The 18107-nt window shown below is 41.1% G+C and overlaps 1 protein-coding gene across 1 annotated transcript in view; it reads right to left on the bottom strand.

Moving 5' to 3' along the window:
• Window positions 1–1480: 1480 nt before the first annotated feature.
• Window positions 1481–18107, bottom strand: part of LOC124219427 (pair-rule protein odd-paired) — a 31566-nt gene continuing 14939 nt past the window's right edge. The window contains exons 2-3 of the mRNA XM_046626958.2: window positions 5021–5190; window positions 1481–2848 (exon numbers count right to left, since the gene is read on the bottom strand). Of these exons, the coding sequence (XP_046482914.1) occupies window positions 2537–2848; window positions 5021–5190 (482 nt within the window). The 3' untranslated portion in view covers window positions 1481–2536. The remainder of the gene's footprint in view (window positions 2849–5020; window positions 5191–18107) is intronic.

Raw genomic sequence — 18107 nt, 5'->3', positions numbered from 1 at the left:
TTTGTAAGCTTTTCAGAAGATCCTGACGAAAGTATTGCGAAAAACTTGATTCATTTCTTTCTCGTTTTCCCAATAAATAGATGATGATTCTGGTTCTATATAGAGCTTATTCAATGACGCATAATAACTATGTTCATAAATGTACAATATATATACTTCGAATCGTCAATATATTTGTAAGATCTTCAAAAAAAAAAACATATTTTGTTTTGCCCTAATCATTATAATAATATTAATAACGTATGGTACAATTTCGCTGGCTTCAAATTTCACTTTCTTAACATATAATATTATGCACAACAGAAAATAAGGGTAATAGTAATAATTATGATGATTCGTAATAATAATAATGATGATAATAATAGTATCAGTAATTATAATAATACCTAAAATATAATATTACTTCAATCGTAAATGATAGGGCTCCTATTTACAAGATATCACACATACAGCAGTCGTACAATAATATTTTACATTGAACACTTAGCTGATCAAACTTATTTAGGTATCTGCATAATATAATTTACACACACACACACACACATATATATACATATATATACATATGCATGTATGTATAACATATTTAATGGTATTTACATTGTTAGATAGTTAACTCCATTACGCGCACGTGATTAGAAAATATTTTCTCTCTGAATTTTGTTATAATTTTGTTGCTATTATCATTTGTAATTTCCTAATAATATTATTTATTTTGTTGATTTTTCAGTATTATATTCTGGTAATCGCGTCGGGAATCATATTGTGTATTTTTTGTAACGTAATAGCGTGTGCGTGTATTTTTATACATGGATAAATATGTACATAATTTATATAATCATTATTTACAATTTTTAGTTTGTAAATTTGCTGTTTTTTTTTTCGATTCGTGCAAGCAGCGTCCAACATACTATAACGATGTGTATACTTATATATATATATATAAATATAATATATGTATATATATATGTATATTATATATATATATATATATATATATATATATATAATATACGTGTATATAATATATATATTTGTGTATAATTTTTGTAATATTTATTTATTCGTTTGCGTGTATATATATAGTAGATCCTCGCTTATCCGACCTTCGATTAACTAAGGTGCCGCATTATCCATCTCATTCGAGCACTTCACATTAACTGAGGTGTACGATCGGATAATATAGAGAACCTCGGATAAAACGGTATAATCGGCTATGCTTGTGTTGCAAATAGTCTTGTATCGCTACTTTGTTTGAATTGCGAGCTGGAAACGCGACAGTTCTGTTTCTGGAATCAACGAGAGAATATCGCGATGGCTTGAGTTATCTACGTTTTCCGTATTATCCGAGAATTCACTTATACGAGGTACGCTTTTTCCATATTACCTCGGATAAACGAGGTTCTACTGGATGTGTATATATACTATATATTTTATACGGAAAATTGCAGCTAGATATTTTTATTGTTATATCGATTCGTTTATGAGTTAATTCTGTTTTTCTTTTTGTTTTTTGTTTCTTTTCGTCTTTTTTTTGTTTTTGTTTTTGATTAGCAAATTGAGGCACAAACATGGCTGAAATTGTACATCCGTTACAGGTATAGACGGGGATTAATAGCGTATTACATTTGAGTTAAAAAGAGCGAGAACATTATAAGACGGGTAGAGAATAAAAAGCGGGGGATTTATGAATTTTATTTTTCGCTGGAACTTCAGCGGGTTTTTATTAATTATGTAATCTTACAATCCCCTTCTCTTTAAAATCCTTCCATTTCCATACAATTGAGTAAGATTTAACATTCAGTTCGGACAGACGCGTTGTTCTTCCACGGTTGTTTAAAATGAGGGTAAAACCACAAATAGCATCATATCACATTATCTGCGCACGAACATCGTCAAAGCTAGGGCCCAAAAAGACTAGAGACAGAAGACCGAACTCGATGCCGATGACTGAAGCTCTGGAACTTTCAGTCAATTTTTAAAACCAATCTGGACGTCAGAGTCTTTTATAATACAGAAATCTGTAAGATTATTGGTGGAGGAACGGTGCGCAATAAATTTTCAAACGCGTTGTGAGAGGTTATAACATCTAAAAACCCGAAACAGATAGTAAATTGAAAAGTTAACTGGGCCAATTTTGGGCGCCTCAAAAATGTTAATGGAAACCGTCGAGATTCGATCTTCGCCAAGCTCGGTCTCCCGTGCATCGTTCGAAGTTTATTTTTGGTCTGCATCACGCTTCTCTGTCCACGCAGAGATCGCCTTCGATTATCTCGCAGCGCCGAAGGTGCTTTCGATTCGAAAACAGTTGTTGTACCGAGTGAGAGTTTGTTTCCGAAGATTGAAAGCCGCCCCTCTCACGATCTGCGCTCGATTCCTCTCTCCCGCATCAATTCTTCCCGGGGCCGAAATCCACTCGGCTGCAGGACTCTGCGTCCATCTTTGGCTACTGGTCATCCTCTTCGACTGGGATGAAGCGTTTTCTGAGTTTTAGCGTCGTCGCTTTAACTCCTTGCGGCTATCAGCCAGGCCGCGGTTAATACGCAGTCGTCTGGTGGTGCATCAGCGGGTTGAAGTGATGGCTAAGATGGTGAGGCGGCGGTGGTCCCGGCAACGGGCTGTGCTGTGGCGCCACCGGCGGCTGACACACGTACCACTCCGTCAATTCCGGCCCTCTGGAGGCTGCGTGAGGCGCCGCGTTGCTCGGCGCCGTCGGAACCGCCGCCGGAGGCTGCGGTGACTCCGTGTGACCCGTCACCGAGAGGCTGCCGCCGCTGCTGCTGCTCTCTTCACCCTCGCTCTCGTAACCGCCTCCGATCTTTCCCTCTCCAAGCGTCATGCCGTGCACCTGTTGAACCAGAAACGTTTGAGGGATGAAAAGATGGATGACAATGGATGACGATTACATGGTCAGTCAACCCAATCAACTTTTGGCGGATTTCAAATCTCCGAAAACACATGATACGTAACGACTGTCGGACCGCACAGGATGTTTTCTGTGAAACTTGTCACTCAACGCCAGCGGAAAGGCAACCGAAGCTACACTTTGGGTGCGTTCCGAATCTAGTTGGTAACGCTTAAAAACTCTCTAGGACAGAACTCTCTAGTGACGAACTCGGCAGTAAAAGAGAGATAAAAAATTGATAGCATTCAGAGGTAATTATAGCGAACGCACCCTTTATATTGATACGTATTCAAAGTGAGGCTCGCGTGTCTATATATTTGATAGTGTTGATCGGCTGGTTTCACAGAAGGCTTCCGTTATATTCATACGGAAAGAAATCCCTCAACTTTTTTTTATGGGAATTTAATATTGTTTATGAGTTAGGGTACGAATTCATCCTCAAGTCGAAGGTTTTTTTTTTATAAGGGTAAATGGAATACACCGAAACTTGAAAAAATATCGGGTTGAAGTTAGATTGATGTAACGATGCATGCAAAAAAAAAAAAAAAAGAAACGCAATTTTTTTAACTTCAAGACAATTTTAAAGGAGTTGAGGTTGCAAAATATAATTTACATGCTTTGCTTTATAATGATTACATGACTTTTAGACAATTCTAAAATTGCAACGTAATGATTTTTCATCGAAATGCAGAGGTTACATTAACGTTACACTTCCAGCAATATAGAAAAACAAGATTTCGAATGATCGCAATCGTAATTTACCACTTGAGCTTAAAAAAGCAATATGGCGCCCATAATTGCCATCAGCTGATGATTTTAGGTTACCTAAGCTAATATTGAGTCGTTCCCAAAATCCGACAAACCTATCGATAGTTTATTTCGATAAATCAAATCCACGAAGGTTAAAAAACACAATAAGGAATCAGTTTTCTTTTTAGATACAACTGTCTAGGATTTTTTATATAATTGTTTAACTTTTGTATCATTTCGATACTACGATTATAGAAATCAAGATAGTGGTTTTATTATCCTGAGTGGACAGAGTTTTGCGCAAAAGTGTTTCGAGAGTGTTAAATTGATATTTGAATTCTGGACGCAGCAATTCTGAATAAACTAAGATTTCTTTACCGTTAAGTCAAATAAATGTTTCCAATCAAATAAACGTACTTCGTCCATGTCTTCTTATAGTTCAGCGAACAAAATATACGTCGTAAGGCTAAACAAGATCTGAACAGGAAGAAAAAAAAGGGTAAAAAAGAGAGAATCATAATATTTTCGACTTAGCCGGCGTTTAAATCACGCGACTCGAATTCATCATGAGCGTCACACTTGTCCCAGGATTTGTGACTCGTTGTACAGTCGTAGCTTGCGCATACACCTCTCTCTCTGTCTCTCTGTATTCTTCTCTTTTCCCGCGATCTCGATCTCCGGATCTCGGACCTCTGGAGATTCTTCGGATCGAGGATGAGAGGCGTTTTCGATGCTGTCTGTGGTTCACGCGCGAATGGCTACGGAATCTTAATAGGAAATTACCCCGGAGCGGTCGGCCAAAATCAAGGTGTTCCACCGTCGTTCGTCTCCTTCTCAACGGTGGATTGACGCGCTCATATCAGGAGAAAACGGTGAAACTTAGCAGATTAAATGTCTGACTACGCATGCGCAGCTTTGCCGTCTTTTTATGCAGGCTGGCCACCTCAAGCTTCATCTATCAGACTCGGTTTATTATGGTTATGGAGATGATGGGAATTTCTTATTTTTTTCGTCGCGTATCGATCTTAAATAGTTGATGTCGTGATTCAACGAGGCTATAAAAACTTATTTTCAACAAACTGATGGCTGATGACTGCGACAATTCATCGTAAAAACGTAATATCAATTCGCCACTTGATACGGGAGAATTTGAAATCTCTTTCTCCACGACGAGTAAGTTGGCCCCCCTACCTTGCAGACAGAAATATTGGACCGACCAATAGAATTTACTTATTTTGCGCATGCGCAGTCAGTAACTCAGTCTGCTAAGTTTCTCCGTTTTCTCTCGGTATAAATCTCGCAGTGAAGATTTTGCTCCCAATTTTTATTCTCACAGGTTTAGCAGCGATTGTCTCTTGCACGTACCTTCATGTGTTTGCGCAGAGAGCTTGGATGGGTGTATGACTTGTCGCATCCAGAAACCCGGCAGTTGTACGGCTTGTCCGAGGTGTGAACATGGCTATGTTTTTTCCGGTCACTGCTGTTCGCGAATCTCCTCTCGCACCCGGTATATTCACACTTGAATGGTTTCTCTCCTGGAAATAAACAAGAGAGTGGAAAATTTTAATTAATTATCGAAGCCGTTGCCTTTTTCAAACAAGATATTACTCGGACGTCTGACAGCTGGATCAGAATTCTCCGCAGAGTGTATTTCGAGTTTCTACAATAACCCGAAGGAAAAAAAATCCTTGGCAAGGATTTATAACTGCACGCCTACTCCTAAGCTTGGAATCATAAATATTACTCCCGGGGATTCCTCCACGACACTGTGAGTATGGACTGAATTTTCCCCCGAGGAAAGGGCGGGAAATATAAAACGGCCCGAAGGATATAAGAGTAAAAGTGAGAAAAGGAAGGAAGTTGAAAAAAGAAAACTGCGGGGTAAAAAATATCGAGATTGAAGAGGCAAGTGGAAGAAGCTCGGAGAGGGTCAGAGCCACGGGTAGAGCGGGACTTTATTTATTTTCACCGGAAGTTGAGTGGAAAATATATTTCACTTGGTACAACCGCGCAAGCTTCGCGAATTTATTTTTTTTCCTTTCTCTTTAGATTTTTTTTTTCTTCTTCCTTTATACAGCGAAAAATATGCATACCTAAATATGTTTCACGCGTTTCATTCACCCCGGCAAATGGTCCGTCAAGTTTTCTTCTGCAATAATTTTTTCGGTTCTGTTTCTACATGCTAATTTCTCGGATTTAGACTAAAAGATAGTCAGAACTGAACAGCGACGTTTCTATCATTAGGCTTTTTTTACTAGTATTCACCTCGCGTTTATTTAGTCGGCTATTGTCCGAGTTGCTATCAACTATCCGCTGTTTGTGTTCCCCAAGAGATACATTTGATATTTCGTGCATTTAAATGAGCTCTGCAAAGTTTCAGGAATTTACTAACCCATTCCGCATTTAGAATCTATTTTCATAATTCATGAATGCAAAAATGCTTGCATGTAGCATGTAGCAACCAAAAGAAACAATGGAATTATTGAGCAGGGTTATTATAAGTGTTTCAGTCAATAGGGCCTTCAATTGCAAAAGTTTTATACACCCAAAAAATAGAGAAACAATAAAGTAATCAAGTAATTCTTTTTTCCGTCTTTCAATCAAACGCAAATTGAAGCCACTGAAGAAGATCATTAGAAAATCAGCGAAATTGAATTGCGTGTTAACACCCGGAATGAATTGTTTTTCTTTTATAGAAAAAGAAATACCGCGTGATAATTTTCTGTTTTGTCTCACACAAGTATAAAAATTGGATTCTTTTTTCGCCCAAAGAGCCAGTCGTAAATGTTTCGATATTACGATCATTCAGCAAGAGATTGGAATTGAGTTGAGGGTTGACTCGGAGTTGTAATCCGATGAGCGATCGAGAAAATATTCATATATCCACGAGTACACAATACGGTATACATATGCATGGGTACACATAACAGTATATACCATATATACGCGTGTGTATACAGTTGGACAAAGGGTGTCACCGATTTAACGAGACAATTAATAACTTTTCTCAAATCTGTCCGGGGCAGAGAATAATCGGCTATATAGGGTGTATGGAGAGAGGGATCCCCCTCTCTCTCTCTCTCTCTCTCTCAATCTCTCTCTGCTCGAGGAAGCGGCGATGCGTCTGCGTGCATGTGTAAAATATATTTACACACACACGCGCACTGTTTGGCAAATAAATATAGTACGTAAATAAAAGTGTGACTATCCTTAGCTGCTTTGCTTCTATTCTCTGTCGGCCGAGGATGGCACTGCACTGTTTAGGGGCGGGGAGGGAGGGAGGGTCGGGTAGGCAGGGTCGATTGTGTGTGCAGATGGCAACAATATGCCGTGAAATATTGCAGCCGACGGCAACGACCACCGAAAGACCTGGCGTCGCGTTCTACGACGACCGCCTGCAACCCGCGCCTCTGCTGCCCCCTCAAGTTTTCTACCTGAACTACTCAAATCCACTTATGGGCCCTGATCGCCTGTCTTGTCAGAGAGATCGCGCTGGAATCAAAAAAACAATTTTGATAGCTGGATGTGGCCGGTTCTCGACCGGTGCCAAACATCGTAGAATAATTCTACACGAAAATAATATTCTACACGATTGTTTGTAATTACTAGACCGAATGATTGATTTTAATCAATTGTTTCTCAAGCGGAAAGTTAGTCCAAACGTCAATTAGCGCCATTATTCATTCGTTAATGAGTATGCCGAATGAAAATTATTCCGGTAATTATTGTTCTCTACAAAATGTCAGTATAAAGATAATGCAAAGTACGATTTTCTGCAGAACAACGTAGTGTGGAATACGATGGATGCGCTGAATAGAATTCATGTAACATACATGTAAATTTAAAAGGCGGGGAGTAATGTTTCGTACGAAAGAACAGAGGTGCGTATAGAATAATAAGTACGATTAAGAGAATAATTATTTTGCCCTACATTTACCGTGAGTTTTATTCGCAGAACAATTACAACGGATAACTTCGCGCAAGTAAATTCGAATCGAGAATGAAGAAAAATCCCTTGATTTACAATATAATTGTAATAACCTATGTAGAATAACAATCTTTCTTTAACGCAGGACAATTTTCGGTGTATGTAATCAACGATTCCTTCTAGAATAATACAGTGTCGGTATAAATTTTTTACAAACAGGCAATCGAATCTGGGAAGATAACGAAAGGAACAGTTTTCGTGTAGAATTATTGCGACATTTTGAGAAGTGACTTGAATGCCAAAGTATTACGCACAAATATTAAAATTGTTTACAGTGTTCGGATTCAGCGCAATGTTGTATTTCTTGCACGCTGTAAACCAAATTCGAAACTTGTCAAATTCGGATTCCAGCACACCGGGTGTGCAACCCATAAGTTTACCCGAAGTCTCGGGGCCCGCGTGCCCGGAGCAATGCGCCGCAGTGTTATGACTCTCAGAATGGGGAACACAATGGCCCAGATCAGCGCGGGATAAAATAGTTATTATAATCGTTTTAGCCCCGGCCCGGCGTGCCGTTCCTCGCAGCGAAGCGCGCAGCCCGCCGTCGGATTGGACGGTATGAATCAGAGGTTCCCGGGCTGAATATGGGGACCAAGACGCGTGTATGGGTGCCTATATACCGGGGCACAAATGACTGGATTAGAAAAATGTAGATCACTATCTCGTTTGGCAGACAGAATAAGAAAAGGTCGCTCAGTTTGTTCCGTTTGCTCGTTCCTGATCCATCCGATCGCCGGCTTAATGGGCCCGATTCTTTTATGACTCGTGTTGTTCCGTAATGACCGCATGTATACACCGCGAATTTTGTTAATGAGTGACCGAATAACGCCTTGTTGTTTTCGAAATTGCTTTCGGAGCGTATCGATGATTATCGCGCGACTCTTTCTTGCTTCGAGTATTGTTTTTTAATTTTTTTTCTTTCTTTATGCGTATCTTTTAAAAAGGGTGCTTTCAAAACCTGTCATTTGAGACATTCTTATATTTGGAACACTTATTGAAGAACCAAAATCCTGGTCCGTTACAAGATGGCGTGATCTTCAGCAACGGGATAACTCGAGATTATTAATGATTCTAGTGATTGATACTCTTCTGTTTCCTTGCAGACAGTAGGAAGAGAGGATTTCTCGGTACATCAACAAATTTTTTTTTTTTTTGTTTCTGCTGTGAGACTCGAAATCAGGCGTTCACAAGCTCACGACCTCAAAAATATAATATGGTTGTAAAGTTCGGTAAAGCACGAGTGAATTTGCAATTTTTATGTGATGTCAGTAAATTATATTATTAGTCAGAAAGTTTTAGAAGTATGTAATTTGAACAGAGCTGCAATTGACGGAAATGGTCTGTGGAATTGAAGAAAGTCATTAAAATTTACCTAAATCTTGTCATTGGTTGTGTTTGAAATTACGCAAATTCGTAGCTTGGAGTAATGGTGCAATCCAAATTAACCGACATCATAGTTTATCATCAACGGTAAGCTGACGATGAGTTGTTACGACTCGAGTGTGTAATTCAATTTGAATGAAAAACGAATACCGCCTTTTGAATATCCGTAGGTACTTACTAGGAACTTGATTTGATTTGAATAAAGGTACCGTACGAGTCGACGGTGTAATAAAAATCGAGCGAAGTCACGGTTTGGGTTTAAAATCGAGCAAAGTGGTATTTGATTCCGTATCTTGACCTGGCTCAACTCTGGATTCATAGGTTGACGGTGTGGTTCAACCGAAGTCGTGTTTGCATTTTTTGCCGGATAGATTCGAAGGTCCGACTTCGAGACGAACTGGTTCCGAGTACCTAATTGTAATAGTGCCCGTACCGTCTGACTCCGTGTAGTTTTTGCGAAGAGAATGCAGGGACGGTAATTCTCAGGCAGGGTTTTCTCTTTTTCCGAGAAATCTTAAGAAGAGAAGAAACGGATAGTCGGACTGCAGCTAGAGGGAAAATAGGAGAAGGCCGAGACGCCGCGCGCCGCTGCCAATGTGCCGAGGGTATTTTCATGCCAGTGAGAAGGCGAGTGGCTCTCTCGGCTCGTTGAAGAAGAGGATTTTTGGAAACCCGCGCCGAATGATATATGGGCGTTGGGCATTGTCCGGCGGGCTGCAGCGTACCGAACCGGCATAATGGATGATTTTCGCAACTATTGTGCACCGAGGACACTGCAGGGCCACGGAAACATTGTTGCCAACCTTGCAGCCACGCTAGTCCGACCCCCTCCCCCATTGACAGAGGTTCTCGAGTGGATAATCTTCCCGTTATTCGTTCGGCATTAGCTATCCCAGATCCTCATCGCGTATCTCGAGCCGTCTGAGATAAAATTGTAAACACAGACACAGGGCTAATTCCTACAGGACCCCTAATCCCGGCTGACTGACTACTTGCGCCAGTTCCGACACCTCCAGTGACGCGAGGATCGAGTTTAGATCGGTTTTAGATAACCCAGAAGTTCGAGATCCTTGACGATATCCGTCGGCACAGTCCACGAATTTTTACCCACCAGAGATATTGGGTCAAGATAAATTCACTATTTGTAAATTGTCCAGATATTGACTCCAGATTACAAACCGAGATACTGAGAATGCCACTTTTTTCATCTCTCAGAACCACTGGCGCATCTGGCTCACAATCAGTACAGTTTCTCTCAGAGGCCAGAAGTTCCTGTCACAAAACTCCACGCTTGTAAGAGGTTTGGAACGATGCACAGAAAAGAAGATTCACACCTTTGGGTGAAACTTTGACTAATTCGTTCCGAATCTAGTTGAATAACATTTCAACGGTATCGATATCGATGATAATAAAGTATCCTAAATCGACAAGATCAAAACTTAAAACAACCGAAAATAAGCAGTTGATCACTTGATCACTTTTTCCGGTCTAGACATTAACCGGTAGGACGAGGAAACCTTTTTACCTCACTTAGACTCTCTCTCCGTCTCTTTCTTTCCCTGATATTCCCTGGATGCGCACCGAAGAAGCTTACACGCATGTGTTGATACGAATCGAATGTGTATGTTTGTATACACGCAGGTATGCACCTTGAATAGCTCCGAAAGAGCGAGAGGGCGAGAGGAGGGGCGGCGAGTTCATCGCATTGGAAGGAACAGACAAACACTCGAATTACCACACCAGAAACCATCTGCCGATCGCGCACTTCCATTCATAGCCAACATGGCGGAATGATCGGGGCACGAAGAGCGACGGTAGTCCACAAAACACGCACACTACACCTAGTTGCATTGCGGTTCTTTTTCATCCCAGTTTTCTTCCTCCCTGTTGCCGTTTCTCCCTTTTTCTCACTTCCTCAAGCCGCAAACCGCGCGTGGTTTGGTGAAAATCAAGTATACCCGGCTTTTCAACAACCCCCAAAAGCACTAACCCCGATCATGCCTGATGACATCATTCTCTTATCATCGGAGTTTGGATCCTTCGAACAAATTATACCTCAAACGAAGGTCACCGGTTGTTTGCTTCGCGACCCCCCGCGCAGCGGCGAGCAATTGAATTCAATAAAAGTACCCCGGGTGGTTTTGTAATCCGTTGCGATTACCGCGGACTCTCTCTTCGTCTCTCCGACGGGGCGCACTTACGAGTATCCTTTTCAACCACGCGGCTCCGCCTCATACTCGTCCTTCTCAATCCTCTCCTACTACAGTCTCAGTCCTGACCTTACATCGACCATCCAAAGCTCAAGGTCAATCTTGATTCACAATCGATTAAACTCCGTCGCTTGTAACTCAAAGTGGCGTTAAGACGCACGGCAACAATTTGAGGAGTAGAAAAATGTCTCGGAAATTCGTTAAGGATGTTCAATTGTGTTTTCTTCACCTGGCAATCCGTGTTTAATCAAATATGATCAACAATGTCAACTTGGAAGGAATACCGTTTCAGTGACCAGTTTCACTTTGGTTCGGGACATTCGCATTAAGATTACGAAGATTACTAATATTTGTAAAAATTCCCAAAAAGAGTTCCAGCAAATTTGCACCGATATTCAGTATTTTCTTGGTCCGGTGTTCGTTACAGTGCCAACTCGGAAAAACCGTTTCATTATAAATCGTGATTCCTGTTCAGGACTTCGAAGGTCTTTTATAATATCCTGCCTCTTGATGTTCTTTAAAAAGCGCAGCACTGAAACAGCGACTCAATCCAGTCCTTCTTGTTTGCCGAGACCCGATCCGAACCCCGGTTGCGACGATTCGTCCGAAATCGGGTTCCATCTCAATTCCGGAAAGCCGGTAGCACCGGGTCAACGCAGGATGAGTTTGGCCGTGAAACGAGTCCCGGCTACCGTAAAGCAGGCCTGACTATGAGGGGCACGCATGCATGTAAATGCTTGCACAGGGATCCACCGACAATCAGTCAGTTTTTCTCTTTCAGCGTTCGCGTGAGCTTTTGGTCTTCTGGATCCAGACCGAGTGCCACCGAGCCGAGATCAGAGTTTGAGATTTTTGAAACTACCTCCATAAAAGATGGGGGTGCCACCGGAACGGTATGCGGACCGCGTATCTCGAGTTACCAGGGCCGGGATCGGGGCCAGTTGGAAAAATTCTGGTAAAGCAGTGAGAGCGTCAAGAACGTGACCCACTGATGAAAACGGGCCCTCAAAGTCCGGATTCTTGGATGTCGATTTCCGGAAAATTTTGACCTCGGTGTAGTTGGTCTTCACGGGCCCCCTCCTCCATTCTCGCATTAAAAAAATTCTCGTAAATCTGCTCAACAGAGGCGACAAGCGGATCACCTTTTACGACTTAACAACGACGCCTCGTCTCGTCGTCTTGCCAACTTGCCCCTTAAAGCACATACCGCGCTGCTGCTGCACAACTGACACGCAAAACGGAGCTGGTGTAGCTATAAATTTAAACACGTATACGGTGTCAAGATTTCTTCCTCCCATCGCTACTTGTCCAAGTGTATATAGTTGTCACGGTCTCTCGCGTATCCGTCGGGGAATCAGAGATGATTGTATATCTCTTAAGCGGACGCGAATTTTCAGGCAGCTCTTCAAGCTTACATTATTTCGTCAGAAAATTCCTCACAGAGATTCCAAAGAACATAGATTCTCTAATTTTCAGCAAAAGTAACCACAAATTTCAGGTTAGATTAGGAGAAAGCACTTGTTTCGAGGCTAGCGGTTTTCAGAATATCATAGGCTAGGTTAGGAAAAAACTTCCGCTTCAAGCTCACGAATCTTTTAACCATTACTTCAGGTTAGACTAAATTAGGAGAAAACGTACCTTCTTACGTCAAAATTTTTCAAACCCATTGAATCAAGCTCAACAACTTTTTAAACTTTGTTCTAGATTCAATTGTATTAGGAAGAAACCTGTTTTCTTGAGTTAAGAATTTTCACAGACTTCAAAATTAGGTTAGGATGGGGAAAAAACTTCTATTTTAACCTCAAGACTTTCCAAACATCAGATTAGGTTAGGTTAGGATAGGTTGAAAAATTTAATAAACTATGAAGATCCTTAATAGATCGACATGGGGGAAAAAAAAAGGATAAATTGTATACACCCCGAGCAAATCACTATGACGGATGTGATTTCAAAAGTCAAAATAATTGAGAGCGAGCAGTGTAATAATAAACGAAGCCCAGAAGCACCCTTGACGTAAGAAACGAGGCCAGAGCAGTAAGAGTTCGGGGCGAGGGTAAGTGTTTGCAAATAGTATTGAATGGGCTAATTTTCGGTAGGGTCCTTGGCGCATGCGGCGGTCCTCGACACAGAATGAGCTTCGGTGGCCGGGGTATAAAAGCTAATACCCGAAGTGCTTGAGATGCGGAGTTTGCACGGCGTTTCAGGCGCTATACCTACCGCCCCTTGAGGAGAGTCCGTAAGCTCGGGGTTTTCGCACACCCTGGATCATTGAAGAGAGTGTCTGTATCGCTGCCGCACAAAGTATTTTCCGAGCATTATAACCGCGTGCGGAAAGAAAAGAGTGTTTGCTTGCTACCCGATGCACGCACCTTCCCCTTTTCACCTCCTGCCAAACGTTAAGATGCCGACGAGGGAAAGGAGCTTCCTGCTTGTTAGCAAGCCATTGTCAAGCTCCGGGCTGGGCTAGGTATTTAGAAAAGATTTACTCTGTGTACCTTACAGTGCCGTCAGCTACAGTAGCCGGTCAGTATTTGGTCGAGTGATCATCCGAGATTAACCCACCCGGGGAAATGAATGTGTATACCTCGGACGAAAAATATACCTGACACTACCGAATATCACATGTTTTTCATACCGTGACGAGTTCTGGTAGCTCAGACAGAATTTTTTCTCACCAGAATGATAAATAAAACGATTATTTCTTATTTACATAACTCAGTCAAGGCCTTAACAGATCCCCGATAAATCCCGATTACTATTATCGACTAGAGTATCTTTCGTGCTTGTCTAATCGGAAATTTATTTACATACATACATACGTACAGGGTTGTTTATTGCCTAGTGTTATTTTCCGTGCACTGGAGAATTAGCGTTGATATTTGTAGGTGGAATTGAATAAACCGAAAATCATAAAATAAGTGTGAAAATGCCGAGAACAATTTGGATTGCGATGTATCTGCACTTTTCGAAAAATCCAATTAATCAAGACATCAGATAAAGGAAAGCTGTAATCCATTATTGTGGTAGCCGTAATTATTTCCGACGAAAAGCTCAACATTTTACGAATATTCCCAAACTTTCGCTTGTCTCTGTATTCCGGTAACGTTAAAATAGAAAAAGAGTGAAAATGATTCGTCGGATAAAATTGTTTTCAGAGATAAATCGTAGTGAAATTTTTTTTTTTCACGGTGAATTTAACACATTTTACACACGGCGCGCGCTATCAAGACGGGGCTCGGTTGTCTTCGCGCGAGTCTGGGAAATAAATAAACGGTGTATACGAAATGGAGAAAAATAAAAAGAAGAACACAAAAAAAAAAAGAAAGAAAAACAAAACGTAAGGGAAGAAAAGAAAGGAAAAGGAGAAAAACAAATGAGTAAAAACAAGAAATAATAAAAGACAAAAAAACAATATCGCAGCTAGCCACGGTGGATGATTTAGGGGGCGCAGGTCGGGGTCGCGGGTCGCGGGTCGGGCCCGTAGCAGGAATGCTGCAGGGCCCAAGAAGTCCCTTTCTCTCTCTCTCTCTCTCTCGCTCCTCCGCTGTCACGCTCTCTCCTCTCGTTCCCCGTATACCTCTTGTGGGAGTAGGATAAAATGATAAGAGAGAAGGACAAACGCATAGAACATTTACATAGGTCGTTAGTATGGCCCACTGCTTATGCAGTTCAGCCTGTACCAGGCCGCTGCTTCAGTCTCCGAGAACCAGCACGAGGCGAACCGTACGTAGGTACCGCCGAATTCCCGTTTTCACAACCAGCCGTAAGGAGAAGAAGAAGAAGGGAAAAAGAGACTCGCGGAGAGAGAAGAAAGAAAGAAAAAAAGAGAGAGAGAGAGAGAGAGAGAGGGAGAGAGAGAGAGAAACATGGAAACAAAAATTTTATTCCCATACTCGGAAGGTCTGATCGAAATTGCGTTTCCGAAAATGTATGACACTTTGAAAAGAAACTCGGTGTGGACTTCTATAAACTATATAGAATTTGGTATTAAATAACACTATCTGCAACTGATGTCGAATTTTGGAATTCACCAGACAAATTGTTTTAATATAGTCCACATCGGCTAATTTCCATCAATTTTTAACACCGTCATTTTTTACAGTCTACCGGTTATACGGTCACCTTAGTGCTATTGATCCAATTGCGGTCATATTCATTTGAGACGAGTAGTCAGAGGTCACGGCCAAAAAGTGGTACGGATTGGTTTTTTGACGTAGATGAAAAATAATTTTCGAACAATACGGTATACCTGGTTTATCAAAAGCTTCTGTCCGAAATTTGCTTAAAGTTGGATTTAAGTCACGAATTGAATAGTTGAAGAGATTGGAGGTCGAGTCGATGAATGAAGAATATTACGAAGTTGATCACAAATGGTGGAAAAGTTTCTCAATCTTGGAAATATATTTCTTCCCGGAAAATAAGAACCTTTGCGGCAACTGTTGGTCCGGAAAACAAAAGAATAATTCCTGGGCCTTGGGTCAAGTGTCCCAAAACTGTGCGTGAAACTGGACAAAAGGTTGACTTGAGGGGTGCTGCAACGGTTGCGGCCTCCACCTTAACGATGAGAAAGTATGAAAATGAAAGAGAGGGAGAGAGAGAGAGAAGTGAAATGCACGAATCCCGGGGGACGCAGCACCGCGTCAAATTCATTGGATGCTTGGAGGTTTGACGCCGAGGGCACCAGGACTCGCATCGTAATTTAATTTCGTAACCTGATATCCAGCTTTTGTGCGTACCGTCGTGTGGTTATTAAGACCCGTAGGACGTTATAATTTTCTTACGGAATTCACGGCGCTAGGCTGGCTAATATATACGTATATAATACAGCGATCATCCTTGTCTCAGGAAAGAAATTCTTTCGCCTCATTCAGAAGCTCCAACGATTCTGTTGTCTCAAATTATCCAACGTCGGTATCTTGGGAAGTAAAATCGCGCTCATGTGCACCAAAATCATCTCGAGTTACAAAAAAAATTTCGTCCGCACGGTACAAATTGATTTCACAAATTTGGATTCCGGATGTTTTTGGATTTGGATTAGGATCCGAAAGTTTGCGAAGTTTGTTGAACGAACACGAATGCTGTTGTTTTTGTTGTTGTTTGACGTCATTGAGCGTTTGGAAAACATTTAAATTTTACCAGGTTGAAGTTAGTAGCGTTGACGTAACGGAACATTGCATGAAAAAATCACTATTTCGCAATTTTATAGTGACTTTAAAGTAGTCAAGTTCTCGAAGTGTGAGCTGTTTTGATTTTTTACGGTTTACTGAATTTCAGACATTCCTAACATCACGAAATAAGGATTTTTTTAAAACGTGATTCATTACAATATAACGTTAACAATTTCAGCCTCGTTCAATTTCACCACTATCGATGAAGCGAAACTTGCAATACCGGACCGCATAAAATCGTAGGTACGTGGTTTATGAAAAACTGTTCAGCGGTTGAAGAAAAACAACTCCGGTAAATTACGATTTAGACAATCGAAAAGATTTCATTAAGAGAAAAAACGTCACGCGCAGATCACGAGTAAAAAGGTGAGAATACGAACAAGTGAGTAAGAATCCGTAGAGCAATTGAGCGTCGTGATCGAGGATAAAAAATCGTAGGCAGTTAGGTTCGGTCGGATGTGGCGGGGGGAAAAGGGATGAGGAGGAATAAGAAAAACGATAAAACGAACGAGCGGTCCGGAGGATTCGCTGTCCGCTATATTTATGAAGACTGTTTCTCTAATGGTTTCGATGCGCTCGCACGCTCGCACGCTCGATGGTACGAGAGAGGCTCGAGGATCGAGCTCTCGGAGGTTGGAGCTCGCGTGAATTATGCTTCATGCGAGATGTCAAATTGCTCGGTATATCGTAAAATATATAAAACTCCGCACGACCGCCTCTGTGGGAACCCTTATCCGAATGTACGTGCATGCGCCGACTTCTCTCTGCGTCATATCCACACTTCGAAAATACCCCCTTCGAGATCGTATTGTCGATTTGCCAAAGATTATAAACATGTCCCTCGCCACTCGGCCTGTAACCCACCATTTCATCTTCGTGAAAAGATAAAACCGAATCCAACCTATCCTCGTTCAATTTTTTATCCAATAGGCCGAAAGAGTGATTTGGGAACATTTCTTTGACTAAGATGTTCGTTCCGGTGCAAGTTATACGCCTTTTTATTCATGTTTCATAAAACTGTCGGATCAATCGTGTTCACGAATTGAAAACAATGACCAAGATCGTATTGTCTTACTTTTCTTCTTTTCTTTTTATGCCGCAGTGCTATCTTCTTTCGGGATAATTATGCAAAAATCGTACCGTCAATTTGCCAAAGATCAACATGTCATCTTTGTGCTTACCGAAAGAGAAGAAAGGAATAGAGGAAAACCCGAACGAATATTGGACAGACTTCAAGTCAGTCAGTCGAAAGTTACCCTTCAATGTTTGTCAGTAAAAGCAGACTATTTGCAGTTTTCACAACGAATCGCGTTGATGGATTCCTATTTTGGAGTATGCGCTGAGAGAAATTTTTAATTCAGGTTACCGCTCAGTCCTTAATTATTTTCATTTTTCACCACAATCGAAAAATACAGTTCTAGGTACAAAATGAAAATTAGTTTTCTAGCTGTCACCGGAAAGTCTAGTATCCGTTACTATTCTTTCTCATTACCATCACTGTTACTATATTTTCTTGTATAACTGTTGCAAAAATTTACTGAATTTTTCTGTTCACTATAACAAATGAAATTTTTCTCAGTGTGGTTGAGGCGGGAGATTAAGATCAGGTTAGGTTAAGTTATGAAAATTATATGATACAGAAGTGAAAAATATCGAACTCTGCAGAGGCTACGAACCCATCAAACAGATTGGAAAATCTGGGA

Source organism: Neodiprion pinetum, chromosome 5, assembly GCF_021155775.2.
Source record: "Neodiprion pinetum isolate iyNeoPine1 chromosome 5, iyNeoPine1.2, whole genome shotgun sequence".
Lineage (NCBI taxonomy): Eukaryota > Metazoa > Arthropoda > Insecta > Hymenoptera > Diprionidae > Neodiprion > Neodiprion pinetum.
The sequence above is the reverse complement of the archived record's forward strand: the minus strand, read 5'-3'. Positions and strand labels throughout refer to the sequence as shown.